Below are 25,534 nucleotides of genomic sequence, written 5' to 3' on the forward strand. Positions count from 1 at the left end.
AAAGGATAAAATATGATTACCAATCCAGCATAACAATCTGACACGCACAGGAGATCTGCTGGACTCCTGCTCACTGACACAGCCATTCAAGTTGGCAGGAGCATTTCTCCCACTCAAAGCCATACTGAGATTCGAGAACTTCTTCAAATTGAAGAGTCAGCAGCACTTCAGAAATGTGAAGACCATCTAACTCTGTGGCTAAGATAAAGCTCCCAGAGATAATTCCCTGGATGCAGTTTGGCATCAACACGTAACATGCAATGGATTTCCTGCAGAGTTAAATTTCAAGCCTCCCTCCAGCACTATCCTTTTTAAAAAGGATATAAAGTCTTCATAAACTTGGCAAGTTTCCATATTCCTTGCCTCTTCCCTTAAAGTGGAATATATTCCAGATAGTGTTGAAAAATTCTGGGAGGGGGTGGCATAATTGGAAACATCCATGGCTGAAACAATTAAAGAAAATAATATTTTATATTGTTTATAAAATATTCAAGAAACTGGATTTTCCCAGTGACAGATTTATAAAAACTGGTCAAATAGACACTTAATTTTCAAAATTAAACTTTCAATTATGTAGTGCTGCAAAATACTCAAAAACAGCTTCCTCTCCTTGCAAGAGGCAAGTTACAATGAAATTGAATTTACAGTGGAAAGATGCCAGATTTAAATGGAAGGCTGAGTTTAGTGTTACCCAAGAGTGGTGAGGTGTCAAAACATTACAAATTTAAAATTTTTCACAGCAACCAAACAGCAGAGCCATAGGAATTGGCCTCAAGGAGGATACGAGAAAAAGGAGGAACGTGTCTATTAGCACAAGGGGAGGAGGAGGAGGAGGAGGAGAGAGAAAGAGCCTCACAAAATCTCTTCACAGCTTTCTCCACCCATTTCTTTTCCCACTGAGTTTTGATTTTTCAGTGTTTTCCTGGCAACCTCAAGGAAACCACCTTAAATGAGTTTTCTCCAAAAGAGAACAAGGCAGTTATATAAAAAAACAATTTTATTCCTGTGATTTATTCCGGTTCTCTCCTCCCCCCAAATCAGGGTTGTACATTTGCCTTCATCTTTCCAGGAAAATTCAAATTTTATACGCAAATTAACACCACTTATCAAGAGAGCAGCTTGCCTTTGGTGCACTGTTGTTTAGGAGATGGGCCCCAGGAGCCCTCCCACACAAATGCTTGAAAACCACTGGACTAGAACGTCAGATTTCATAATGCCATAGAGAACCACATTATACATATTTTAGGCCACGTTCAATATAACTTGCCAACCCAATTAATGTACAAAAATACTTTAATATTCAGGTACAAGATCAGATGTATCAGATGACACCAACCATGTTTCACTGAAGTACTTGCTGAACCAGAATTTCATTTGGACATTGCTACCCACATTTGGATCAACAGCCAAACTTGTTTGGTCAGCTGCTCTCCAGTCAATCCAACTTCAAGGACCAAAGCTACAGGCAGATTCAATCAATGGTCCAGGACTACATGCTCAGGATGCAGTTTAGGGTTTAAATGGCAATAAAGACTTTCATAATATAGATGACAAAACAATGTAATTTAACAAGCAGACATGGAGCATGCCTAGTACGTCATCTCTTCAAACCCCTCCAGCACTTGCCCGGAGCAGCAATCCAGTATTTCACAACTCAAAACAAAGTTTTTTTCTAAAAATGGTGTTTGTTGCAGTTCAAGGCCTCATCACACATTCACACTGGCCTGACAAGGTTACATGAATGCATTTTACCACTGATTGTCACTGTATTGGGCAAGATCCACGTGGAATCCAGGGAGAGCTAACCAATTGAATGAAAAATTGGTTTGAAGGTGGTGGAAAACAGGGGCTGGAGGGTACCAATTTGAGTAATTATAGCAATTTAATTGTGTAATTACAGAACAAAGTTTGTTTTCAGTTTCATGTCCAGAAAAGGACAGTTATTTTATCTCTTGTATTGATTTGACACCCCTGGGAAGAGCCAAAGGGTGCTTTTCTTTAAAGCCATACCATCCCTGCCCCAGATGTGCTTGGTGGCGTCAGTGTGAGGGGAGTCCAGTGGTGCTGGAAAAGCACAGGTCAGGCAGCATCCAAGCAGCAGGGAAGTCAAAATTTTGGGTAATAGCCCTTCATGAATGGCTTTTGCCCAAAACAGATTTTCCTGCTCCTTGGATGCTGCCTGACCTGCTGTGCTTTTCCAGCACTCTAATCTTGACTTTAATCTCCAGAATCTGCAATACCCACCTCCAACTCTGAGGAGAGTTTATTTTTAGTTAAAACAAGTACCAAGATCTGAGGCAATCATTCACCCCCAGCCCTGAGGTCAGCAGAACATGGGAACAGGATAGTCAAGGCAGCATATGGGACACTGTTTCAGTCATGGCAGAGTATTATAACAAGGAGGCAACGTCAGAGTTGTACCGAACCATTGGTCAGGCCACAACTGGAGTAGTGCGTGCAGTTCTGGTCACCTCACTAAAGCAGTGAGGTGAAAGCACTGCAGGGGGAACAGAGGAAGTTCACCAGGATATTGCCTGGGATGAAGAAACTGAGCTATAAAAAGGAGAGACTAGGCAGGCTTGGATTGTTTAGTAGGCTGAGTGGGAAACATAGCAAATCACTTGTAAGTTTCCCTCCAAGCCACTTACCATCCTGACCTTAAAATGTTGCTGGCTCAAAACCCTGGAATTCCCTCTGAGCGACAATCTACAGCAGTTCAAGGAGCAGGTCACCATCACCCTTGCAATGGCATCTAGTGACACGCAATAAATGCTTGCCTAGCTAACTATACCCACATCCCATGTGATTTAAAGGCAGCCTGGACTACAGACATGAAATATCAAGTCCACAAGTAGCTAATGTAAATAGCTGCAACAGGCTACATTATCCTGAGGCCATGTTACTTGATTTTAGTTGGGAGGGGGGACATAATTTAACTGCAGTTTCTGTACAGCACAAGAATCCATTGTTCATCAGTATCAAAGCAGCGTGCCTCTGGTACCAGTCAAACTCCAGATCATGAGTACAGACTGTTTGCTTACACCCATATGCCTCACTAGCTAACAGTGCTTTAGGCTGGTTGAACTCAGTTAAACTCCATTAATCCCAATCACTTTGTAGCATATGGTCAAAAAACACCATCCTCAGTCAGATTTCTTGCCAGAAACCATGATGACTACTTCAAAAAGATGCAAAAGGTATATATAATCTGAACAAAAAAAAAGTGATCTTCTACCGCTTTAACCAAACAAACAGAGCATTGTTCTCCACAATCAAAATTTCTTAGATAGCACAAATTCATGAGTTCCTCCATTTCACATGTTTAGAAAGTAAGGCTGAAAACACCTACTATATCAAAAGCACTAATGCTAAAAGAATTTGACTTGTGTTTACCATCCAAATACAGACTGAAAACTACTTTAAAGACAAGGGCAACATTAAACCTGAAGTGCATTGCTATGCCACTGACACGCCTCCTTACATTCACCTGCTCCCCATTAATAGTCCTACTCTGTCCCAGCACCTGGAAAGAACACTGGAGGAGTCATCTAAAAAAAAAAACTCACTTTTTGAAGCATACTCTGGAATGGACCAAACTATGAAATCCTGTCTGGTATATACTAAAAGGCAGCAGCATCTGCCTCTGCATATTCATGTTGTCACTACAGCACTGCAACATGCAAATAAAAACTGCATTAATGTGTATTTCCAGGACTGAAATTTCCAACATTAGTTAGGCCTTTGTTTGCACTGTGTTTATCAGTTTAAGTCACCTTTCCACATGTTAATTTCAACCAGTTTAATAAGAATGAGAAGAACACAGTTGGTTCACTATGAATCCAATTCTAGATAAATATAATTTTCTAAATCTTGGAACAGAACACCTCGTTCAGAATGTTAAACACGATAGATAACAAAACTGTAGTTCACTGTAGAAGATTGCTGGCCAGGGAGATAAACATATCAACATCAGAAAAATGTCAAAGGTCACGAATATGGACTCCTTTGGGAAGCAGTTACTTGCACTAACTGAACAATGGAAACAGCAAAGCTTTGTTCTTCAGCCCTAAAGTATGCCTGGACACCAACTTCATCTGTCAACTGTGACTCTGAACCAAACAATTTGTACCTGCTGACATGTGATCAAGTCAGTTTCCAAATATATCAATGTCTTTATTTTCATATCACCTGACATTTCCCTACTTTCAACTCATCTCTCGTTGAAACCTTTTTCCACATCATTACCTCAACTTGACTATTCCAATGCGTTCCTGAGTAACCTCATGCTTTAAACTCTAGGTCAGCCAATAGTCTTCTGCCCATGACAACTTGGAATAAGTCCAGTTCACCCATCATCTGTCAAGCTTGCTGATTTAGTTTAGCTCTTAATAGGACATGCCACAATTAACATTCTCAATTCCCTCTATTCACTGTTTTACACTCCTTGAATTTCAGTCTCTTGCACATCCCTAGCATTTAGGGAGCATCGCACCACTAGTAGCATGCCATAGGTGCCTTGGACCCAAGCTCTGGAATGCTTTCCCCCAAAAACCTCTACACTTCACTTACTTGCTCATCATTTAAGACACCTAAAACTCTCCTCAGGAGAAGCATTTGGTCATCTGTCCCAATTCATCATGTCCAGGGTTTAGGATTAATTTAAACCAATCAAGCTTTGGATTATAATTCAACACCACTGAAGGTAGAACGCAGGCCTCAACCAGCCTTTTAATCGGCTGTATCTGAAGCACTGTGCTTCAGCACTCAACAGCATTTATCACCTTAAACCACTCAACCATTAAGTTACAACCATGCCCATGAAATCAAATGGACAAGAGAAATGTGTTCTAGCACCCACTTTGACTAGACCTACAAACAAAGAGTCAGGTCACATACAAGTGACAAGTTGATGAAATCCCACAACTGCCAAGGCAATTACCACACAAAGACCTTCTAACCCCTTAAGAAAAGGAGTATATAAAGAACATGCACTTTGATTGTACTCTAACTCAGCACCGCCTTCCTAACCTGCAATCTTCTTCCTGACCTCTCCGCCCCCACCCCACTCCGGCCTATCACCCTCACCTTGACCTCCCTACACCTATCGCATTTCCAAAGCCCCTCCCCCAAGTCCCTCCTCCCTACCTTTTATCTTAGCCTGCTGGACACTTTCCTCATTCCTGAAGGGCTTATGCCCGAAACGTCGATTCTCCTGTTCTTTGGATGCTGCCTGACCTGCTGCGCTTTTCCAGCAACACATTTTCAGCTCTGATCTCCAGCATCTGCAGCCCTCACTTTCTCCTATAAATAAAAAGTTAGCCAGGTTCCCCAATAGGACCAACTTAACAGCCCTAATCAAGGAGCTCTGGCAGAGATTATGTTCACTCAGCTGAGTCTCAAGAAGCTGGATCAGTCTTGAGGACTGTGTAAACAAAGGGTGACTTGGTGATGGGATACTGGCCTCTGGATTTATTTTAGAAAGCAATGCAAATTATCTGAGATGGGGGGAAAAATAGGTTCCAAGAAACCAAGTGTCACAAAACAAAAAAAAACTAAGACTTATGTTGCCAAGGTCAGAAACAGGCAAAAGATTGAAGGACAAAACAGAGACTGTGAACTTGTTAAAAAGGTTGCTTAGTACATGCTTTGTTCAACAATACAGAGCCAGTGTGTTGCACTGAACTTCTGAGTCATACTTTAATGTGATGTAATACAATACTCAGACACAAGCTTCCTACTGACAAAGGGACTCTTCTTTGGACAGCTCATTGATCAGCAATGCCATTCTTAAACTACCCAAAGACCAATAATTTTCCCCTCAAGCATTCTGCACTTAAAAGCTCTCCAGTCAGTGAACAGCTGATATAACCAGAGCAATGGATACTAGAATTAAATGTCACTGCAGCACTATTAAGTTCTCCCACGGTAAACAAACTGAATGGTTTGCTAGGAGAAAGTGAGGACTGCAGATGCTGGAGATCAGAGTAGAATGTGGTGCTGGAAAAGCACAGCAGTTCAGGCAGCATCCAAGGAGCAGGAGAATCAATGTTTCAGGCATAAGCCCTTCATCAGGAATGGCTTGCTACGCAACTTCAGAAAGCATCAGTGTCAACTACAATGCTGTGGGGTTAAATCTGGGGAAGGATTGGAAGTTTTCTTCACAAGGAAACATGGAATTGTAATTTAGAGGTTTCATGGCTGCCATCATATATTTCATTGAAGATTTTAAGTTAACTGATTTTTAAATACCAACTGCCAGAAGTTTAACTCCAGCAACAAAACTACAATGTTACACCAGTTATGTTAGGATGAACCTTGCACATAATGGCAGTTAGAATTTGGAGAAATCAGACTGACAAACATGCAATCATCATGGTATCAAAGTAACCAGATTGAAACAGGATCTAAGCTGTACTCATTGCTGGAAGACACCAACATTAAATCAGAGTATTGAATCTATATTCTAAAAGTTATTTTGAAAATCAGTAACTCTTACATTTCACAATCTATGCATCAATTTTGATCAACTATCGATATAAAGCAGCATAAGGATTTCCAAATTGTCTGGAGTAGAAGTAGACAAACATTCTTAGAGTAACCTGCCATCATAATCTAAGCTTTTGTTATTCATAATCTAAGCTTCCTCGTAAATCTCAGATCAGTTTCTGGGAGACTAAGCTAATAGTTTCTGCTGCACACCATTTATTTGATCAAGCTAACTCAAAGCTTTTTGCCTCAATTTTATTTATTATTGAAGTGAAGCTAACATTGTAAACAATTAATGCAGCCTTGTCAATCAACAAATAATGGATTCTGGATGGTTCATTTTTTGGATGTCATGCATGAAGCAACTAAGTTTACTGTGCTTGCTGTCCTGAAAACTGCACGTTTCATGGTCCATTTAAAATATGTAGTAACACTGACAATAGGATTTCAGCAGTGCAGTGATGAGAGAAATGCCAATACATCCACTCTAACATTACAATTCGACTGGTCTTCCTTTGTAGACAGTATTCTGATCTGCAACCAGGTTGCACTCAAAGGGATATTTGTCAAAACAGACATGTGGATTGTGCACACGCTGCATTTTTGAATTTTCAGTATAAATTCTCCTTCAGTGGTTCATTTTTACTGTTAAACCAAAGATGGAATTACAAAAACAAAAAATGAAGAAATGAATTCAAGTTGCCTCAAACATCCACAATAGCTTTAATTTACTCACACAGGACATTTACGATTTGATTGCATGGACAATAAACCTTCAGCAACAGCAAAATCTCACGAATCACAATATCCCAACAGGCAAAACACATTCAGCAAACCCAACTAATAACACCCACAGACCTTTGTCCATTCAAATTAATTCACTAGCAAGCCATCTAGGTCCAAATAAAGCTGGATTCTCCCAGGTAACATTAATATTTATAACTACTCTCCCATGTAAAACTAGGCAGGCATTCTTCTCTCTATTGTTAGAAAGATTTGGTTAGTTACCATGGCAATGACTGAAGTGTTGCTGGCTACATGCTCAGGATTCTCTCCAGGTCACATTTACTACCAGCAGCCACGAGGAAGTGCATACTACCTCTATCCTCTCCAGGAACAAGAAAGAACTGCCCTGAGCCAAGGGCTGAATCCCATCTGTAAGCAATCCTCCCATATCACCAAGTGCTTTCAAAAATCACAACATTCAGGCACAGCCAGAATACCCTTCACCTAATTTGAGATTGCACTAATAACAGTACACAAAAAATGGAAGCATTGATCAAATCCCACAGGAAGCTATATTAGTCAGTCATGTCATCATGCGCCTGTTGCAAGAGGGCTCTTCTATTTGCTGTGTTAACTGAACTTAGCCTCACCTGTCTCACTTCTGATCTGCCCTTTTACAATATTTTGGAGAAGGCAAAAACATACTTTAAACATTTTCAATAAACCTGCAAGTTACTGACCACTATGAACAAAATGCCTGACTACACAATGGGATCTCAAATGCAACGAGAAGAACAAAATACTAAAGCATCTTCTCAAAAGGCTTGGTTGCCAAATTCTAACATCATTTTGGGAAAGCATCGTAATTTGCTTCTGTGTTTTAAACTTTAGTAAATAAGTGAATGGTAACAAAATGCTTCAAAGTTAATTCTAAATTCTGTCACTCCCACAAGAAAAAGCTTGTTGACATGGTTACAAGTCAGATCAGCATATATGCTTCCCAGTTGATCGTGGTTACCCTGGCTTACAAAGCTTACTCCAATTCCAATCCGCACAAATATCTGCTGCTTCATGAAGCTTTTTATCAAGTGTTAAAGCTCACCTTTATGCAGATCAAAAATAATTTTTGAATTGAAAAAAGGATACATTTTCACAGCTCCTGATTTGGTTGCAATGGCCATGAGCCGTAGCTTTGGATCATGGGCTAAAGAGCTTGGCTGGTTTGGAAATCCATGTTCCACTGTCTGCAAGGAAGGAAATGTATATTTATGATTTGCTTGACAAGTTGTAACCTGAAGTGCTCAGAAATAACCTCTGCACCTGGAGGACCGTCAACTCAGTGAAAGATACTTTTTGGTTTGCCCAAATCGATTTTCCATTGCAAAGTTACCAGCTATCAAATGCTGTACAAACTGGCATGTTCCAGTGTCCAGGGCTACAGGGCAGTGTACACTAAAGCTTGGGGTATCTAATACCAAAGCACACTGAGGAAATGCCACTGTTTCAGAACAGAGTGTTTCTGGTCACATTTGTTAATTACTCAAATGTTGAATTTGGATGGAGGCACCCAAATGTCCAATTCAAAAAAGAAAAATGACTTTAACTTTTACTAAACAGTTCAAGTTGGACATTACAGAAATGTATTAACATAGATACTTAATGCATAAAGCTTGCCTTCACAAAATAAGGTAAGCATGTAGCAATCAAGCTGGTCAAGAAATTTGAACATCACCAAATCTTTGCCATTCTAAAACCAGCTAGAAGGACACATGATCCCTTTGCAGCTCTCTCCTTTCCCAAAAGGAACTAGCCTTGCCAGGCATCCCACAATAACCAAAACCTGACTTTAAAAAAAAGAGGAAGCATTGAAGTTAAAGCAGAGGTGGAGATGAAACACCTCTAAGGGAAAGTTAATCAGAACACTGGCTGCAAAGGAACAGAAGCGGCTCTGTGGGGCCACTATCAAGTATTGGTTGCATTGGCACAATGGGAGCAGAGATCAGGCCATCATTTATTGTACGTGGCTAACAGCCTTTGAAAAGGAAGCAATGAGTTGCCTTCATAATTACAAGCAAGTGGTTTGGAAGGGACAAGTGAACAGTAAGCCTGTACATGACAACAGGCAAGCAACAATAATGGCAGGTTCCTCCCCTAACGTGAGCAATATTAGTCGTTACAATAATTACTAGTCTTATGGCTGTCATTACTGGTACTACCATTTTCAACTGGCTTGATTCAACAGAATTTAAATTCCCCAGCTGTCATGCTGAGATTTGAACACATCTTTAGGTCAGTAGTTCAGACCTCTGGATTATTAGTTCTGCAAGAGGCTAAAACACAGTTTCATCACCCCTCCTACCTACACCCCTCCTGCACTCCCTACAACCATTCCTCCCCATAATCCCTCCTCTACAACCCCTTCCCCATCTGGCCTTCCCTCCTGCCTTCAGCTTCCCTTTACACCCCTTCATTGCCCCTCCCCCCCGCCCCATAATCTTACCCCATACACTCCCACCCTCCTTACACCATCACTTTCACCTTTACCCTCCCCTTTCATTCCTCCTTACCCCCCCCCCCAAACACACCACACACCCCTCCCTACCCCCCACACCACATACCCCATCCCCCCCCCCAGCCCTCACCCACCTTGTTGAAGGCAAACAGCTCCAGCTTTACTTTCTCCCGCTGCGGGTCGTTGCCCGGCCGGCGGAAGCGAAACTTCATCATGGTCCCAGGTCCTGTTTCGCGGCGGGTACTCTTCCCCCCCCCGCCTCCCCGGTTTCGGTGGGCTCGCTCTGGCTGATGGATTCCCAGACTCGTCCTCCTCCCCCTGCCTGCCTCACTTTTTTTTTTGGGTCGCGCGGCCGCCTCTGATCCTTTTGTGGCGGCGCCGACCCGTTAGCCCCGCCCCCTGCATATGCGCGCCGCCTATTGGTTCCTCCCAGTCGATTGGCATCAGAGCCCCCCGACCGAGACCAATTGATGGGCGAAACCCCCTTTCCCCACGTGACCTGGGAGCCACCAATCCACCGTGCAGACCGTCGGGCGATACTGCATCCTGGGAAATGTAGTTTACATTGGAAACAAACACTTCAGCCCAAGAGCACAACAAGATCACAGCTGGGAAGGCAGCATCCATGGGGAGACAGCACACCAACGTTCCAAGTCCAGATGATTCTTTATCAGAGCTGATGTGAGGTGTGCATTTATGTTATAATTTGGTGGTGGGGGTGTTGGTTCTGGGTGTCAGGTGCTGTTGGAGAAAGGGTGATGTGGAGGTGCCTGTGTTGGGCTGGCGTGGACAAAGTTAAAAATCACACAACACCAGGTTATAGGTTTACTTGGAAGTACAAGCTTTCGGAGCACTGCTAGTGGGGCAGACAATAGAACACAGAATTTATAGCAAAAGATGAAAGCATCATACCACTGACGTGATTGCGAATTTGAAGAAGATTTGCAGCTCAGTTTGTGAATGAGGCTGTAAGTTTGCTCACTGAGCTGGTAACTTTTATCTGATGATGTTACCTAGCATGGTGACAAAACCTCTGAAAATAAATCTACCAGCTCAGCGAGCAAACTTACAGACTGATTCACAAGCTGAGCTACAAATCTTCTTCAAAATTACAAGCATGTCACTGTACGATACTTTGATCTTTTACTATAAATTCTGTGTTCTATAACTCTGCCCCGCTACTTACCTGACAAAGAAGCAGTGCTCTGAAAGCTTCGACTTCCAAATTCTGTTGGACTATAACTTGATGTTGGTGTGATTTTTAACTTTGTCCACCCTTGTCTACCAGCTGAGCGAGCAAATTTATGACCTAAACTGACACGATGTTGATAGTTCAGATTAAGTGATCAGAATGTGAGAATGGCAGAACAATGGTGTGTCTAACTGTCAAATTTTAAAGGACAGTATGGGGGAGGGGAGGCCATGATAACAAGTTAAAAGAAAAGAAAGAAATGGTTCACAGTTTAATGGTGTTGAACTCAATATTAAGTCCAGAAAGCTGTAAAGTGCCTGGTCTGAAGATGAGATGTTGTTCCTCTAGTTTGCGCTGTGTTTCACTGGAGCATTACATAATGCCAAAGACAGACGTGTGGGCATGTGTGCAGGACGCTGTGTTAAAATGACTGGCCACAGGAAGGTCGGGGTCATGCTTGCGCACGGATGTGTTTTGCAAAGCGGTCACCCAGTCTGCGGTTGGTTTCTGCAATGTAGAGTGGGCCACATTGGGTGCAGTGAATACAATACACAAAATTGGAGGAGGTACAGGTGAAATATTGCTTCACCTGGGACGACTGTTTAGGCCCTTGGATGGTGAGCAGGGATGAGGTGAAGGAGCAGGTTTTGCACCTTCTGCGGTCAAATGGGAAGGTACCATGGAGATAGGGGTGGTGTTGGTGATTGTGGAATGGACCAGTGTGTTCCAGAGGGAACAATCCATGCAAAATGCAGACAGGGAGAGTGAGGGAAGATGTGTTTGGTGGTGCTGTCCAAGATATCCCTACCTGATGGTGGTTTTGCTGCAGAGCAGCTTGCTTCCAACCCATCTCATTTAACAGCATTCTCCCATTACCTTTGTTGTCATGCACTTATGTAGCTCCTCCTTAACTTCATTTGTGCTATTGACCTTGATTACCCCAGCAGAGACCCGCAGAATCTAGATTTCATTTTCTGCATACATCTCCTGTAAGATTCATGACTCATTATTATGGCACCTGAAAATATCCTCACTCCATCTGCCCTGTCAATTGCTTTCATATTCTTTTGGAGACTCAGTTTATTTTATTTTTTTGGATAGGCATAACTCTCAAGGTCTGATATTATTCTTTTTTATTTTATTTTATTTATTATTGTCACCTGTACCTAGATAATGTGAAACGTTTTGTTTTTGCATGCTTTACAGGCAGATCATAGTATACAAAGTGCATGAGGGTAATAGAACAAAACGAAGAATACAATTTTATGGTTGAAGAGAAGGTGCACAAAAAAGCGAGATCAACATTAAATTTAAAGTTTGAGACCTCCATTCAGAAGTCTAATGACAGCAGGGAAGAAGCTGTTTTTGAATCTGTTGGTAGGTGTGTTCAAGCTTCTGTATCTTCTGCCTTGACAGAAGATTTTGGAAGAGATTACAACCAGGTTGGGGATGAAGGGTATGCCTTTGATTATGTTGGCTGCCTCCCAGAGGCAGCGAGAAATATAGATGAAGTCAATGGATGGAAGGTTGGCTTGTGTGTCATACTGGGCTGTGTGCACACCTCTCTGTAGTTCCTTACGGCAGAGTAGTTGCCATACCAAGTCTTGATGCATCCAGATAGTATTCTGTGGTGCATCTATAAAAATTGGGAAGAGTCTTTATGGACATGCTGAATTTCCTTAGCCTCCTGTGGAAGTAATGGCATTGTTGTACCTTCTTGACCATAGTGTCAATGTGGGTGGACCAGGACAGATTGTTCCTGTCTCCTCAGAACTTGATGCTTTCAGCCATCTCCACCTCAGCACCATTGATGTAGACAAGGGCATGCCCTCCATCTTCCTTCCTGAATTCAATTACCAGCTTTTTCATTTTGCTGCCATTTAGGGAGCAATTAAGGGAGAAATCTAGTAAATCACATCCATCCTAGGACAAGCCAAACGGAGACACGCACGAGAATTCCTAGAAGCATGGCATTCCAACAAGAACTCTATCAACAAACACATCGAGTTAGATCCTATCTACCACCCCCTGAGAAAAAGAACTGGGAATGACATCACCAACCCAAAGAAACCCAAACATATAAATAGAAAGCAGGAATCATGTACAGTGCTTCGCCTGGAGGCACTCTGAAGATGTTACCTAATAGGGTGATGAAACATCTAGAAATGAACCTTCCAGCTCAGCGAGCAAACCTACATCCAGAACCTCAATCTGAGCTACAAATCTTCTCAAAAATCTAGTAAATCATCTGTGTTCCTTCCTGACTGACACAACTATATGCAATATTGCAAATAGGATCTAATAAATGTTCTTTAATAGCTTAACACATTAATTTTAGTATTCTATTTTATTTGGCTAGAAGTCTTTTTATTCTTTCATGGAAAAGACGGTTTTTTTAGACATTAAAGGCATCAAAAGGTATGGAAAGTAAGTGGTAATATGGCGTTGAGATAGAGGATCAACCATGATCTACTGAATGGTGGAGCAAACTTGTCGGGCCAGACAGCCTACTCCTGCTCCTAGTCTTTTTGTTTTTATGTTTCTATCTCACTTATCCATAATAAAGGTCATTTTACTTTTACACACATATCATTCATTAAGTTTAATATCTTCTCGTATTTTACGACAGTTCCATAATTTGGTGTGGTTTGCAAATTTTGAAATTGTATCTCTGCTTTAAGGCATTATGTAAATGTAAGTAGTTTCAACTTTTAAATGAACGTTAAATTAAATATTGGTTCATTCTTTGATTGTTATCCATGGATCCATGATAAAAAAAGAGAGCATGAAATTTTGTAATGCTATTCCACTGCATTGACATAAGCTCACTAAAACATGTGGAACCCGCCCTCAGTTGGGAAGTCTTTAGTTAATTTCTCCAATTTCCTGTCCTTCTCTACATTAGGCATGGTGTGAAATTATACCTTCACATTTGCAGATCTGCAGTACTTTGCTTAACTGGCCATTCATATGTAATTTTGCACAGTGATGCCATTTGATGGTAGTAGCATCAAGTAGACCAGACCATCTCCCTATACAGTTCTTATTGAGAGTTGTGTACTCAAAATGCATACCTGTCCTTTTTTCATTCAGTTGTTGACTTGCTGCATATTTTAAGCATATTTTGTTTTATCTGAATATTTGATGTTTTTATTCCCAACCTTGGCTAGCTGTTTTCCAGCCTGTTACCCATTTGGTCATCAGCCATCAGTGATCTTACTGTGAACTGTGGTTTCAGGATATCTCAATGTGGTAGATAGTTGACAACAGATAACTTCTTCACAACACAGACTAACTTACTATAATCATTGGCAATCTTAGAATAATTACTCACTGATACACGTTGAATGTAGAAACTGCAAAAACATTTAACACACAGTAAAAACCTGCTCTTGACTTGCTTTCCCAAAATGCAGTACCTCACATTGATCTAAATTAAACTCCATCTGCCACTCCTCAGCCCATTGGCCCATCTGATCAAGATCCCATTGTACTCTGCCCTCAACTGCCCTCAATCCTGCCTAAAATGCAAGATAAAGGAACTGGAAAAGAAAGGAGTATTCAAGAACAACTCTAATAGACTGGATTAATAGGAGGTAGAGAGAAAAAAACTTGAAAACTGATAGAATGTATAGGATTTCAAATAAAGTGCAAAAGATTTCAAAAGAGCTTTAAAGAGACCTCCCTATCTCATTGTAGAAATTTTGTTTCAACTTGTCAAAGCTCTTTACTGCCCACCATGTAAAGGATGATTACTAGCATGTAAAACGTGATGAAAGTAAGTTTTTTTAACTACTTTTTGGATGTTGTTTAGAAGTTACAGATGATTGTACATGCCCCTTGACATTTCCAATTCTCCAGAAGAGTATCAGGACAGAAAGCAGTAAGTAATCTACTCAGATCATAAGCTATTGTGAATGATCTCTGAGTTAATGGATCTGGAGATACAATGGATTAAACCATCACAGGACATGGGCAGAATCTGGTGTATTTACGAGAAGGAACCACCAGATGAACTTGAAGCTGAACAAGAAAAAGGGACATTTGATGATGTCTGAAATTAACTTCATAGGTCATGTGCTGACAGTAAATGGATCACCTGCAAACTGACACAATGAGAGACGTCGCACAAATACATGAACTAACAAATGTGAAAGAGAGCAATGGTTAACTGAATTTATAATTATTTAGCAAAGCACACAACTTCACTGCTAAGGATGTGCAATGGTACTTCGGCACAGAACAAGAAATAGTTTTCACTAGAATAAAAAGCTAATGACAACAACAGCAGTGCTGAGAAGCTGTGATGTCAACAATGAAGTCACCTTAAAGTGTGATGTCAGCAAGTCAAGACTCAGAGCAACTCTTATGGAGAAAGGAACACTCAGTTTCATCTGTTTCTAGGAAGTTAACATAAACTGAATGATGATATGCAGAATTTGGCAAAGAGTCCCTGGCTATTATCCCTGGAAGAGACAAAGTGACAGTAGAGTCTGACTATAAACCACTTCAAAACATCTTCCTCAACCTATTTCTATTTGCTGCAAAGAATATTATATAGGCAGGAAAGTGTTGGGTTTGATATCTTGACTTTTGCTGAGGTAACTGATCTTAGCTGGAAGTCAGTAAAAGTTATTAAATAACCTGGTTGGGAAAATTAAAAATCAGACACCACCTGATGAAGGAGCAGCACTCCAAAAGCTAACGATTCCAAATAAACTGTTGGACTATGTCCTAGTGTTGTATGATTTTTAACTTCATACATCCCAAATCCTGATTAGGAAAAATATTAAAAATTCCAACACTAAGAAAGCTTTAAACTGGTAGATGTTATTCTGACTCACTTTCTAAATTACAAACTTAGGTTTTTCAGGGACTATTTTCCAAGTTGTTAAAATTCAAGGCCTGGGATCCAAGATGACGGTGACCTAGGAGCATCACGTTTGCTGGGCTCCGCACCACAACATCAGCAGGATAGAGCTAGAGCTCATCCCATCCATGTTACTGTGAGTTAAAACACAGTAAAACAGCTATAGAACTTGAAAATTTTACTTTACTGCGGGAGAATGCCGAAGAAAGGAGGAAGTTCACCCGAGACCGGGGCTATGGCCCAAGCCACTGAGGCAGCAGGCTTGCTTACTCACCAGGCCTTGGTTGAGGAGCTTGGCAAATCTTGTGAGGTCCTGGGGAGGCAGATTGAAAAGAAAATCAAGGAGAAGTTGGTTCCAGTCTTTACTATGCAGCAAGACCTGGGGAAAAGGACTGATGAGCTTGAGCACTGGGCCACAGGGGTGGAGGCAGAGGCTGATTCGTCCAAAAGTCAGATTGAAGCCCTGGAAACACAAGTCTGAGGTTTGCTGGACCTGGTGGATGGTCTTGAGAACAGGGACAGAATAAAGAACCTTTGTGGTGTTGGCATACCGGAGGGGATGGAAGGTGAGTGGCCAGTGGAGTTCTTTGAGAAGCGGTTTCCAGAATTTCTTAGTTTGGAGGCTGAAAAGGGAAGCATAAAAATTGAGAGAGCTCACCAGACCGTGGCACAAAGGCCAGGAATGGACCAGCGCGCTCGCCCTGTCCTGGTATGGTTCCATCATTATAAAGACAAACAGAGAGTCATGGAAGTTTCCAGAGCCCAAGTGAAGGATCCAGCGGCATTGGTGTGCAAGGGCTCCAGGGTCATGTTTTTTCAAAACTTTTCAGCGGCGGTGATCCGGAAAAGGAAGTCCTACGACAGCATCAAGAAGAGATTGAGAGAGCTTGGGATCCAGTATTCTTTAAGATATCAAGCAGTGCTTCAGATTAATTAGTTATTAGAAATTCTGATTCAGTAGTTTTGGAAGTTATATTTTTAAACTTATATGAACTGTTTATGGTTTTCACTTGGTGCGCTATGGAGTTCTTCCACCCAGGGGTCACAGACTGTTTCGGACGATCATGGCTAGCCATTCTTTTAAATGGTGCACCTGGAATGTTAAGGGGAGTCATTCACCAATTAAGAGAAAAAAGATACTGTCAAAGCTTTAGAAAAGAGAGAGTCAACGTAACTTTGTTACAAGAAACACACTTAACCGATAAGGAGCATTTGAAGTTGCAACAGGGAGGATTCGGCCAAGTATTTTTCTCAACTTTTAACTCAAAAAGTAGAGGAATTGCTATTCTCATCCGGAAGAACCTCCCGGAGGTTGAGTTAAGGATGAGTGCAGACGATTCATAATATTTAAAGCTTTAATACATGGAGAGAATATGAGATACTGAATATATATTGCCCCCCGGCACATCCCTTTAAATTCATAACGGATGTGATCTCTAGATTGATGGCTCTTGGGCCACGCCATACAATTATAGGGGGAGATTTTAATCGTGGTGGACAGGATGCCTAGGGGTCTTGTGTGTATGTCTGTGCAATCCAGGCAGTTGTTGGACTTGAACAGGGAGTTGGGGTTGGTGGATGTATGGAGATGTCTTCACCCTGAAGGTAGGGATTTTAACTTTATTTATAACCCACATAAATGCTATATTGGAATTGACATGTTTTTTGTCCCATCGCACTTTTAGAACTCTGTACTATCTTGCAAAATAGGGAATATAGTCTTTCTGATCATGAGGCAGTGTACATGGAGGTCAAGGCCGGCGGTGGTGGGACGGGTTCCCGGCACTGGTGCACGGACTCTTTCGTCCTGAAAGATAGCAAGTTTATAGAGTATTTTTTGCGGGAGTTTTAAAGTTTTTGGGATATTAATTGAGGGTTGGCCATCAACCCATCGGTGGGAAACTGCCAAGGCTTGTGCACGGCATTTGATTACTTCTTACTCTGCAACCCGGAAACGATGAAGGGGAGAACAGCAACATTTGCTCGGGGCTCGCCTGAAGGCAGCTGAATTAGCATACTTCGATAGGACGTCTATAACTAAATTGCAGCGAATGTAAGCAATTACCCAAATGGGGAACATCTCAAACAGGGAAAAGAGGGAAATCTCTTTTGCAAAACAGAGATTATTTGAGTGTTGTGATAAACCGGGTAGATATCTAACGTACTTGGCCAGAAAGAAGAATGCCCCCCAATCTATTACATCCATCAGAGAGAGTTCTGGTAGTCTTACTTGCAATGCTAAAAAGATTAATGCAGCGTTTAGAAAGTTTTATTTTAAGCTGTATCGGAAGGCTGTGAAGATAGAATGATGAAGGTGAGTCCTTCTTTTAAGACCGTGGACCTTTCGGGTGTAACCTCAGAGCAGGCGTCCTTTTTTTTTTATAGATATTTTTATTAGAAATTTAACATTTTTACAAGTTTACAAAAATAAACAAAACTCTCAGATATAAACATTGATATACAATTAGCTCAAATATACAATAGCCAAAATTTGACAAAAAAAACAAAACAAAAAAAAACCGAAAAGAAAAAAAAAACAAACAAACAAAACTCAACTATCTACTAATCTAACCTACAACTAACCAGGGTGTATATTTAAGTCTCTTACATGCTCGGGATGTATTAGCATCAGATATGATAAAACCCGTATTCGTGCGGGATTCCTCCCCCGAGGGGCCACGGACCAGCCAGGTCTGTAGTCTCAATTATATAAAAGCCCTTGTTAGGATAGCCGAAATATCTGTATTTATGTAATTCAAAAAGGGCTGCCATATTTTATAAAATAATTCGGTCTTTCGGTGCACCATATTTGTAAGGAAATCAAGGGGAATACATTCCATAATTAGTCTGTGCCAATTTGAAAGTCCAGGTGGGCCCTCCGCCACCCAGTTCATCAAAATATTTTTCCTTGCACAGAAAGAAAGAATAGAAAATAGTCTCTTCCCGTACGTGTCCAGGGAGGGAAAGTTCGAAAAGCCCAAGAGGACAGATACGGGGTCCACTTTTATTTCCGTTCCTAAAATTTCTGTCAGGGTACTTGCTACTTTAGTCCAATATCTACGGATCTTATGACAGGTCCATAAGCAATGTACAAGAGTGCCCACCTCTATTTTGCATTTAGGACACATTGGAGATGCTCCTGCCTTAAATTTTGCCAATCGAACCGGTGCTATATGGGCCCTATGAAGTATCTTCAGCTGGATAGCCTGGGTTCTGTTACAAATAGTAATTCTTCTAGCATTTTCCCAGATATCATTCCACGTTTCTGTGGAGATTTCTAGTCCCAGATCCTGATCCCATGTTTTAAGCAGATTATCCATATCTCCCAATACTTCATCATGTAGTAAATGATAAATATTACTGACGGAAGATACCCCCACTGGTCGTAGGACACTACATTCTCTATCGGATTTATAAAAACTATCTAATAACGTAGTCTTCTTCTGTATATAATCTCGAATTTGGAAGTATCAAAAGAGGTCTCCATTGGGTAATCCGAATTTCTGACGCAGCTGTCCGAAAGACATCAGGGCCCCATCTTTAAATAAATCCCCGAGACATGAGATACCCCTGGATCTCCAGAGTTTAAAAGTGGCATCTGTTAACCCCGGTTGGAATCCCCATGCTCCCACTATCGGTGCATAGGGGGATGTTTTATGTGAATTACCCTCATTTTGCCGCATTATATTCCAAGCCTTGATTGTATTCAGTATTATAGGGTTTTTACAGTGATCTGTAATGATTTTCCTCTTGTCTGAGAATAAAAGGTTAATAAGTGGGTATTTTACTTGAGAAGCCTCGATGTCCAACCAGATTGGTTGTGGATCAGACAAGACCCAATCAGCTATGTAACTTAATAGGGAACTTAATTGATATTTCCTAAAATCTGGGAAGTCCAATCCACCCCTTGCCTGTGGAAGCTGTAGCTTCTTCAGCTTAATGAGGGGCCGCCTATGATTCCAGATAAAGGAACTCAGCCAGCCGTATAATTTACATAAAGCCGTCCTCGGCAGCATCACCGGAAGCATTCTCATAGGATATAGGAGACGGGGCAGGATATTCATTTTGATTAATGCTATTCTACCCAACCAGGAAATTGGCAGGTCTCCCCATCGCTGGAGGTCCTGCCTTATCCTTTCCAATAAATACACAAAATTAGCCTTATACAACTGACCAAATACTGGAGTAATAAAAATGCCTAAATATAAGAAACCCTCCAGGGACCAGCGAAAGGGAAAAAGGGAACCGTCCGCTAAGCGGGGTATCACAGCAAGGCCACCCATTGGCATAGCCTCCGATTTTGAAAAATTAATTTTATAGCCTGAGAATGCACTAAATGTATTAATAACTTGGATTAAGCGAGGTATGGACATCAAAGGGTTACTGAGGAATAGAAGAACATCATCTGCATAAAGGGTAATTTTATGTTTACCTGTACCAATCCTTGGGGCCACTATATTAGGATCAGCTCGTATAGCTTCTGCTAGTGGTTCAATTATTAGCGTGAATAACAATGGCGAGAGGGGACATCCCTGACGGCAGCCCCTACCCACACTGAAGCTATCCGAGCCTAATCCATTGGTAACCACAACTGCTTTGGGATCACTATACAATGTTGAGATCCATTTGGTAAACACCTGTCCAACACCAAACCTCTCCAATGTGTAAAACAAATATGACCATTCGACCCTATCAAATGCCTTTTCCGCGTCTAATGAAACCACTACTCCTGGTATCTTTCCCTGATGACAAGCTTGAATCATATTCAGAGCCCTTCTAACATTATTGGATGATCTACAGCCCTTAATAAACCCCGTCTGATCCTCCTTTATAATATGTGGCAGTATCCTTTCTAATCTCAGTGCTAACGTTTTAGAGAGGATTTTAAAATCTACATTTAGCAAGGATATTGGTCTGTATGATGTACAATCTTCTGGGTCCTTTCCTTTTTTAAGGATAAGAGAGATATTTGCCTCTTTCAGCGAAGGCGGGAGACAGCCCTGACTATATGCATAGTTATACATGTCCATAAGTGGACCAACCAGTATTTCTGTAAATTCTTTATAGAATTCAGCTTGAAAGCCATCTGGGCCCGGTGCCTTACCATTTTGAAGGTGCCTAATTGCATCAACTATTTCTTGGGGTGTAAGAGGAGCATTTAGGACCGATACTTGTTCCGGAGTTAGGTCTGGAAAAGTCAAATTTTAAAAAAATGACTGCATCCTCTTCGTCCTATCTTCACAATCCTGTGATTTATATAACTCAGAATAGAATTCTCTAAAGGTCGCATTAATCTTTTTATGATCATGAGTCAAAATACCCGTACTTTCCTTGATAGACATAATAGTCTGAGGGGCCTTTTTTTTCTTTACAAGAAATGCTAAGTATCTACCTGGTTTGTCGCCATATTCATATAACCTTTGCTTTGCAAATAATATTTCCCTCTTAGCCGTTTGAGTAAGTGTAGTATTTAGAGCTGTCCTAAGAGCTGTAATCCTTTGCAATTTAATAATAGAAGGTCTATCAGTGTATGCTGTTTCAGCCGCTTTTAAGCGGGCTTCAAGCAGACGCTGTTGTTCTCCCTTTAATTTCTTCTGGGTCGCTGAGTAGGAGATGATCAAGCCTCGCGTGTAAGCTTTGATGGTCTCCCACATCATTGACGGGTTGCTAGCTGTACCTGAATTAATTTCTAAAAAAGTTTTAAATTCTTGAGAGAAGTACTTTACAAATTTACTATCTTTCATTAAGAAGGGGTCCATACGCCAATGCCGAGGGGATGTCCCACTGTTCCTCGCCTTAGTTTCCATATATACAGCAGCGTGGTCAGAAATTGCTATATTACCTATTTTACAGGATGATATGGAATTTAAAAAAATCGAGGGGGCAAAAAACATATCAATTCTGGTATGACATTTATGTGGATTAGAGTAGAAAGAAAAATCTCTACCCTGTGGATGAAGACATCTCCATACATCTACTAATCCTAATTCTTTGTTCAGATCCATCAATTGTCTAGATCTGGGAGATACTCCTGCAGTACTCTTAGGAATCCTGTCTACTTCCGGATTCATAATACAATTAAAGTCTCCCCCTATAATTATATGACGGGCATCAAAAGCCATCAATTTTGAAAAGGCTTCCGTTATAAATTTAAAGGGGTGTGCCGGGGGGCAGTACAAATTTAAAATCCCATATTCCTCTCCATTTATGAGGGCTTTAATCAAGATATATCGTCCAGATTCGTCTTTTATCTGCTTTAGGATTTTGAAAGGAAAATTCTTCCAAACAAGAATAACAACTCCCCTGCTTTTTGAGCTAAAAGAAGAAAAAAAGGCCTGATCAAATCCGCCCTGTCGTAATTTCAAGTGTTCTTTATCTGACAGGTGTGTCTCCTGTAGGAGAGCTATATCAACTCTTTCCTTCTTAAGATTTGATAATATTTTCTTCCTTTTAAGTGGCGAATTACTCCCCTTGACATTCCAGGTGCACCACTTAACCGATTGATCAACCATAATGCTCTGGGCCAATCCGAGACCCCTCGGGAGGGGGAACCCTATCCAGAACATCCCGAGCATGGAACATGTAAAATTTACAAAAATAAAGCCTCTTTAATATACCCACAACAATACAGTAAAAAACTATTTCTAAATTAAAAAAATATAAAATGTATCTAAGTGGAGACTTTCCCCCTTGTTCCCAGGGGGAATCACTTCCTCTCCAAAAATCCCTCATATCCTCTCCCAACCAATGCCCCACCCTTGACCCAGGCACTCCTCAATAAAATGAGGAAAATTCAAATATAATACAAAACTAGAGTTAACAGTGAGCACCCCACCCCCACCCCTTCCAACACCTGGGTATATTTGGTAATGTTAATACCATATATAAACATATAACTATAAAATTACCAGTTCAACAAATAATAATTAAATATGATAATACAAAATAACGAAGGGAAAAACAACCCCGCTCCTAAAGACAGAGGTAAAATCGAATAAGGTAACCACCTCCCCCCACCAACATTAACCAAATCCCCCAGCTTATATATATATACATATATATATACACACACATACACACATATATATATATATATATATATATATACACATACATACACACACACACACATATACATACATCCCTCATATATACATAAAATAATAACAGAAAACAACTCCAAGGGGGGGGGGGCGGGGGGGAGAAAATCAAATCCCTCTCCCCACCCCCCATGATAATATTAAGCAGTAAGGTAAGAAAAAAAAAGGGAGGGGATATAAACCAAAGCGGGGGGGGGGGGGAAAGGCAGACCAACATCCATTATGTCCTACAGTTTATCTAAGAGAGTCCAAGAATTCCTTAGCCTTTTCTGGTGATCCAAAGTTATATACGGATCCTTCATGGTTAAAACGTAACATCGCTGGGTAGCGTAAGGAGTACTGAACATTTAAGTCCCTTAAACGCTTCTTCGCCTCGTCGAATGCCTTCCTCTTTCGAACCAGAGCCGGGGAAAAGTCTTGAAATAGCATGATCTTGGATCCTTTGTAGATCATAGCTTGGGGGTCTTTTCCGAGATTTCTAGAGGCTTCTAGGAGTATCTGCCTCTCCCTGTAGCTCTGCAGCCGGAACAGGACCGGGCGTGGGCGCTGGTTCGAGCCGGGCCCGCGTATTGCTACCCGGTAGGCCCATTCCACCCTTACCTGGCCTGATCCAGCTTGCAGATTTAAAAGTTGTGGCAGCCACTGCTCCAGGAATGCTGTAAGCTGGTCTTCCTCTTCCCGTTCGGGAAGGCCCAGCAAACGAATATTTTTTCGACGACCTCGATTATCGAGGTCGTCAATATGATTTTCCAAGGTCCGGACTCGCTGCTCGAGAGTCCGGACCTGATCCACGGCCGATTGAGCGGTTGTCTCCGAGGTCGCGGCCTTTAACTCCGCCCCTCCGACTCGGCGTTGAATTTCTTCAATTTCACGGTCGTGCTTCTGCAGCGCGGCCGAGAGCGACTCCCAACGATTTCTGGATTCGACGATAAAGGCATCGATCTTCGAGTCAAGCTTGGAAAGCATTTCTGCAAGGCTTGTTACTGTAGGTAAGTCCCCCGGGGCGGCTGTGGACGCCTCTGCTGCAGCTGGAGAGTGTGGGGGAGGGGTTCCTGCTTGCTGAGAGCTGCGGGCTCCCTTCCCTTTAGTCATTTTAACTTAGGATAAAGTTGCTTAAATGTAATATTACACAACTAATTGAGTTACTAAACTATTATAAATGATGTATAAATGATTTGGTGAGCTTGGTAGGGGGTAGGTGACCCACTGTGCCCAAGTCTTGGGAGGAGCACTATAGACTCAGTCTTACTGGGTCGCCGCCATCTTGGATCCCCCAGGCGTCCTTTTTGAGTGCTCCCCGACAATTCGGGAAGTACAGGAGGGGTGAGGCTGCTCCAGGTGGTAAAGCGCCAGGGCCAGATGGATTTCAAAGTGAGTTCTATAAGGAGTTTACAGACAAGCTGGCCGGGCCATTCTTGGATATGTACAATTATTCATTCAGTCAGGGCTGCCTCCCATCTTCTTTGAGAGAAGCAAATATTTCTCTTATTCTTAAGGAAAAGCCCCAGAAGATTGCACTTTATACAGGCCCATATTGTTACTGAACGTGGATTTTAAAATCCTGTCAAAAAGGCCGTAGAGGGTATTGCCTTTTATTGTAAAGGAGGACCAGATGGGTTTTATTAAGGATCATAGGTCAACCAACAATATTAGAAGAGTATTAAATATGGTCGAAATATATCAGCAAAGAGCGATCCTGGGTTTGGTAGTCTCCCTGGATGCAGAGAAAGCGTTTGATCGGGTGGAGTGGCTGTACCTCTTTCATGTCATGGGTACATGAAAGTGGGCAGCACATAGTGGGCAGTGCTGTATAGTGACCCGAAAGCAGCGGTTCTCACTAATGGAATAAAATCAGATAGTTGGCAGAGGCTGTCATCAAGAGTGCCCTCTCTCGCTACTATTATTTACATTGATGATCGAGCCACTGGCAGAAGCCATCCAGAGGGATCCCAATATAACTGCCCCAGAGGTATGGCCAGGCAGGCATAAAATCACCCACTATGCGGATGACATCCTTTTTTTAACCAATCCAATGACATCTGTGCCACGCTTAATACAAGTGATTAATCTATGTGGTTTGTTTTCAGGGTATAAAATTAATTTCATTAAATCAGAAACCATGCCTGTGAGGGATCTTACTAGTATATCCAATTTTGGGGATGGAACCCGTTTCCCTTTCCAGTGGTCACAGAGAGATTTTCTGTATTTAGGCATTTTTTTACTCCGGTTTTCAATCAATTATATAAAGCCAATTATGGGCAGTTGCTAGACAAAATAAGGCAGGACCTTCAGTGCTGGGAGGATCTTCTGATATCTTGGTTGGGCAGAATAGTTCTGGTCAAAATGAATGTTCTTCCTCGCTGATTGTATCCCATGAGAGTGATCCTTTTGATGCTGCCAAGGCAAGCGCTGCGCAGGCTTTACAGTTGGCTTGGATCTTTTATTTGGCGTTATGGGTGTCTTCTTATTAAGCTAGATAAATTGCAGCTTCCGCCAGGGTGGGGGAGGCGGGGTGGGGTTGGTGGTCTAGATTTTCCGGACTTTAGGAAATACCAATTGAGTTCCTTACTATCCTAAGTGGCTGAATGGGCCTGACATGATCTGCGATCAATCTGGCGAGACATTGAGGCCTCACGGACAAAATGCTC

The 25,534-nt window shown here is 41.6% G+C and overlaps 1 protein-coding gene across 3 annotated transcripts in view; it reads right to left on the reverse strand.

The window, feature by feature from the left end:
* Positions 1-10,075, reverse strand: part of llgl1 (LLGL scribble cell polarity complex component 1) — an 89,611-nt gene extending 79,536 nt beyond the window's left edge. Inside the window, exons 1-2 of one of the 3 annotated variants that reach the window (XR_006314788.2) lie at positions 9,859-10,075; positions 8,359-8,456 (exon numbers count right to left, since the gene is read on the reverse strand). Coding sequence is in view for 1 of the 3 variants with exons in the window: in XM_043711626.2 (XP_043567561.2) it covers positions 8,359-8,456; positions 9,859-9,939 (179 nt within the window). In the remaining 2 variants the exon portion in view is untranslated. The remainder of the gene's footprint in view (positions 1-8,358; positions 8,457-9,858) is intronic. The other 2 variants (XR_006314787.2, XM_043711626.2) reach the window with 2 other exon arrangements.
* Between the last annotated feature and the right edge of the window lie 15,459 nt (positions 10,076-25,534).

Source organism: Chiloscyllium plagiosum, unplaced genomic scaffold (assembly GCF_037043375.1).
Source record: "Chiloscyllium plagiosum isolate Xiang-an unplaced genomic scaffold, Cpla_swu_hap1 HiC_scaffold_20, whole genome shotgun sequence".
In the NCBI taxonomy this organism is placed as follows: domain Eukaryota; kingdom Metazoa; phylum Chordata; class Chondrichthyes; order Orectolobiformes; family Hemiscylliidae; genus Chiloscyllium; species Chiloscyllium plagiosum.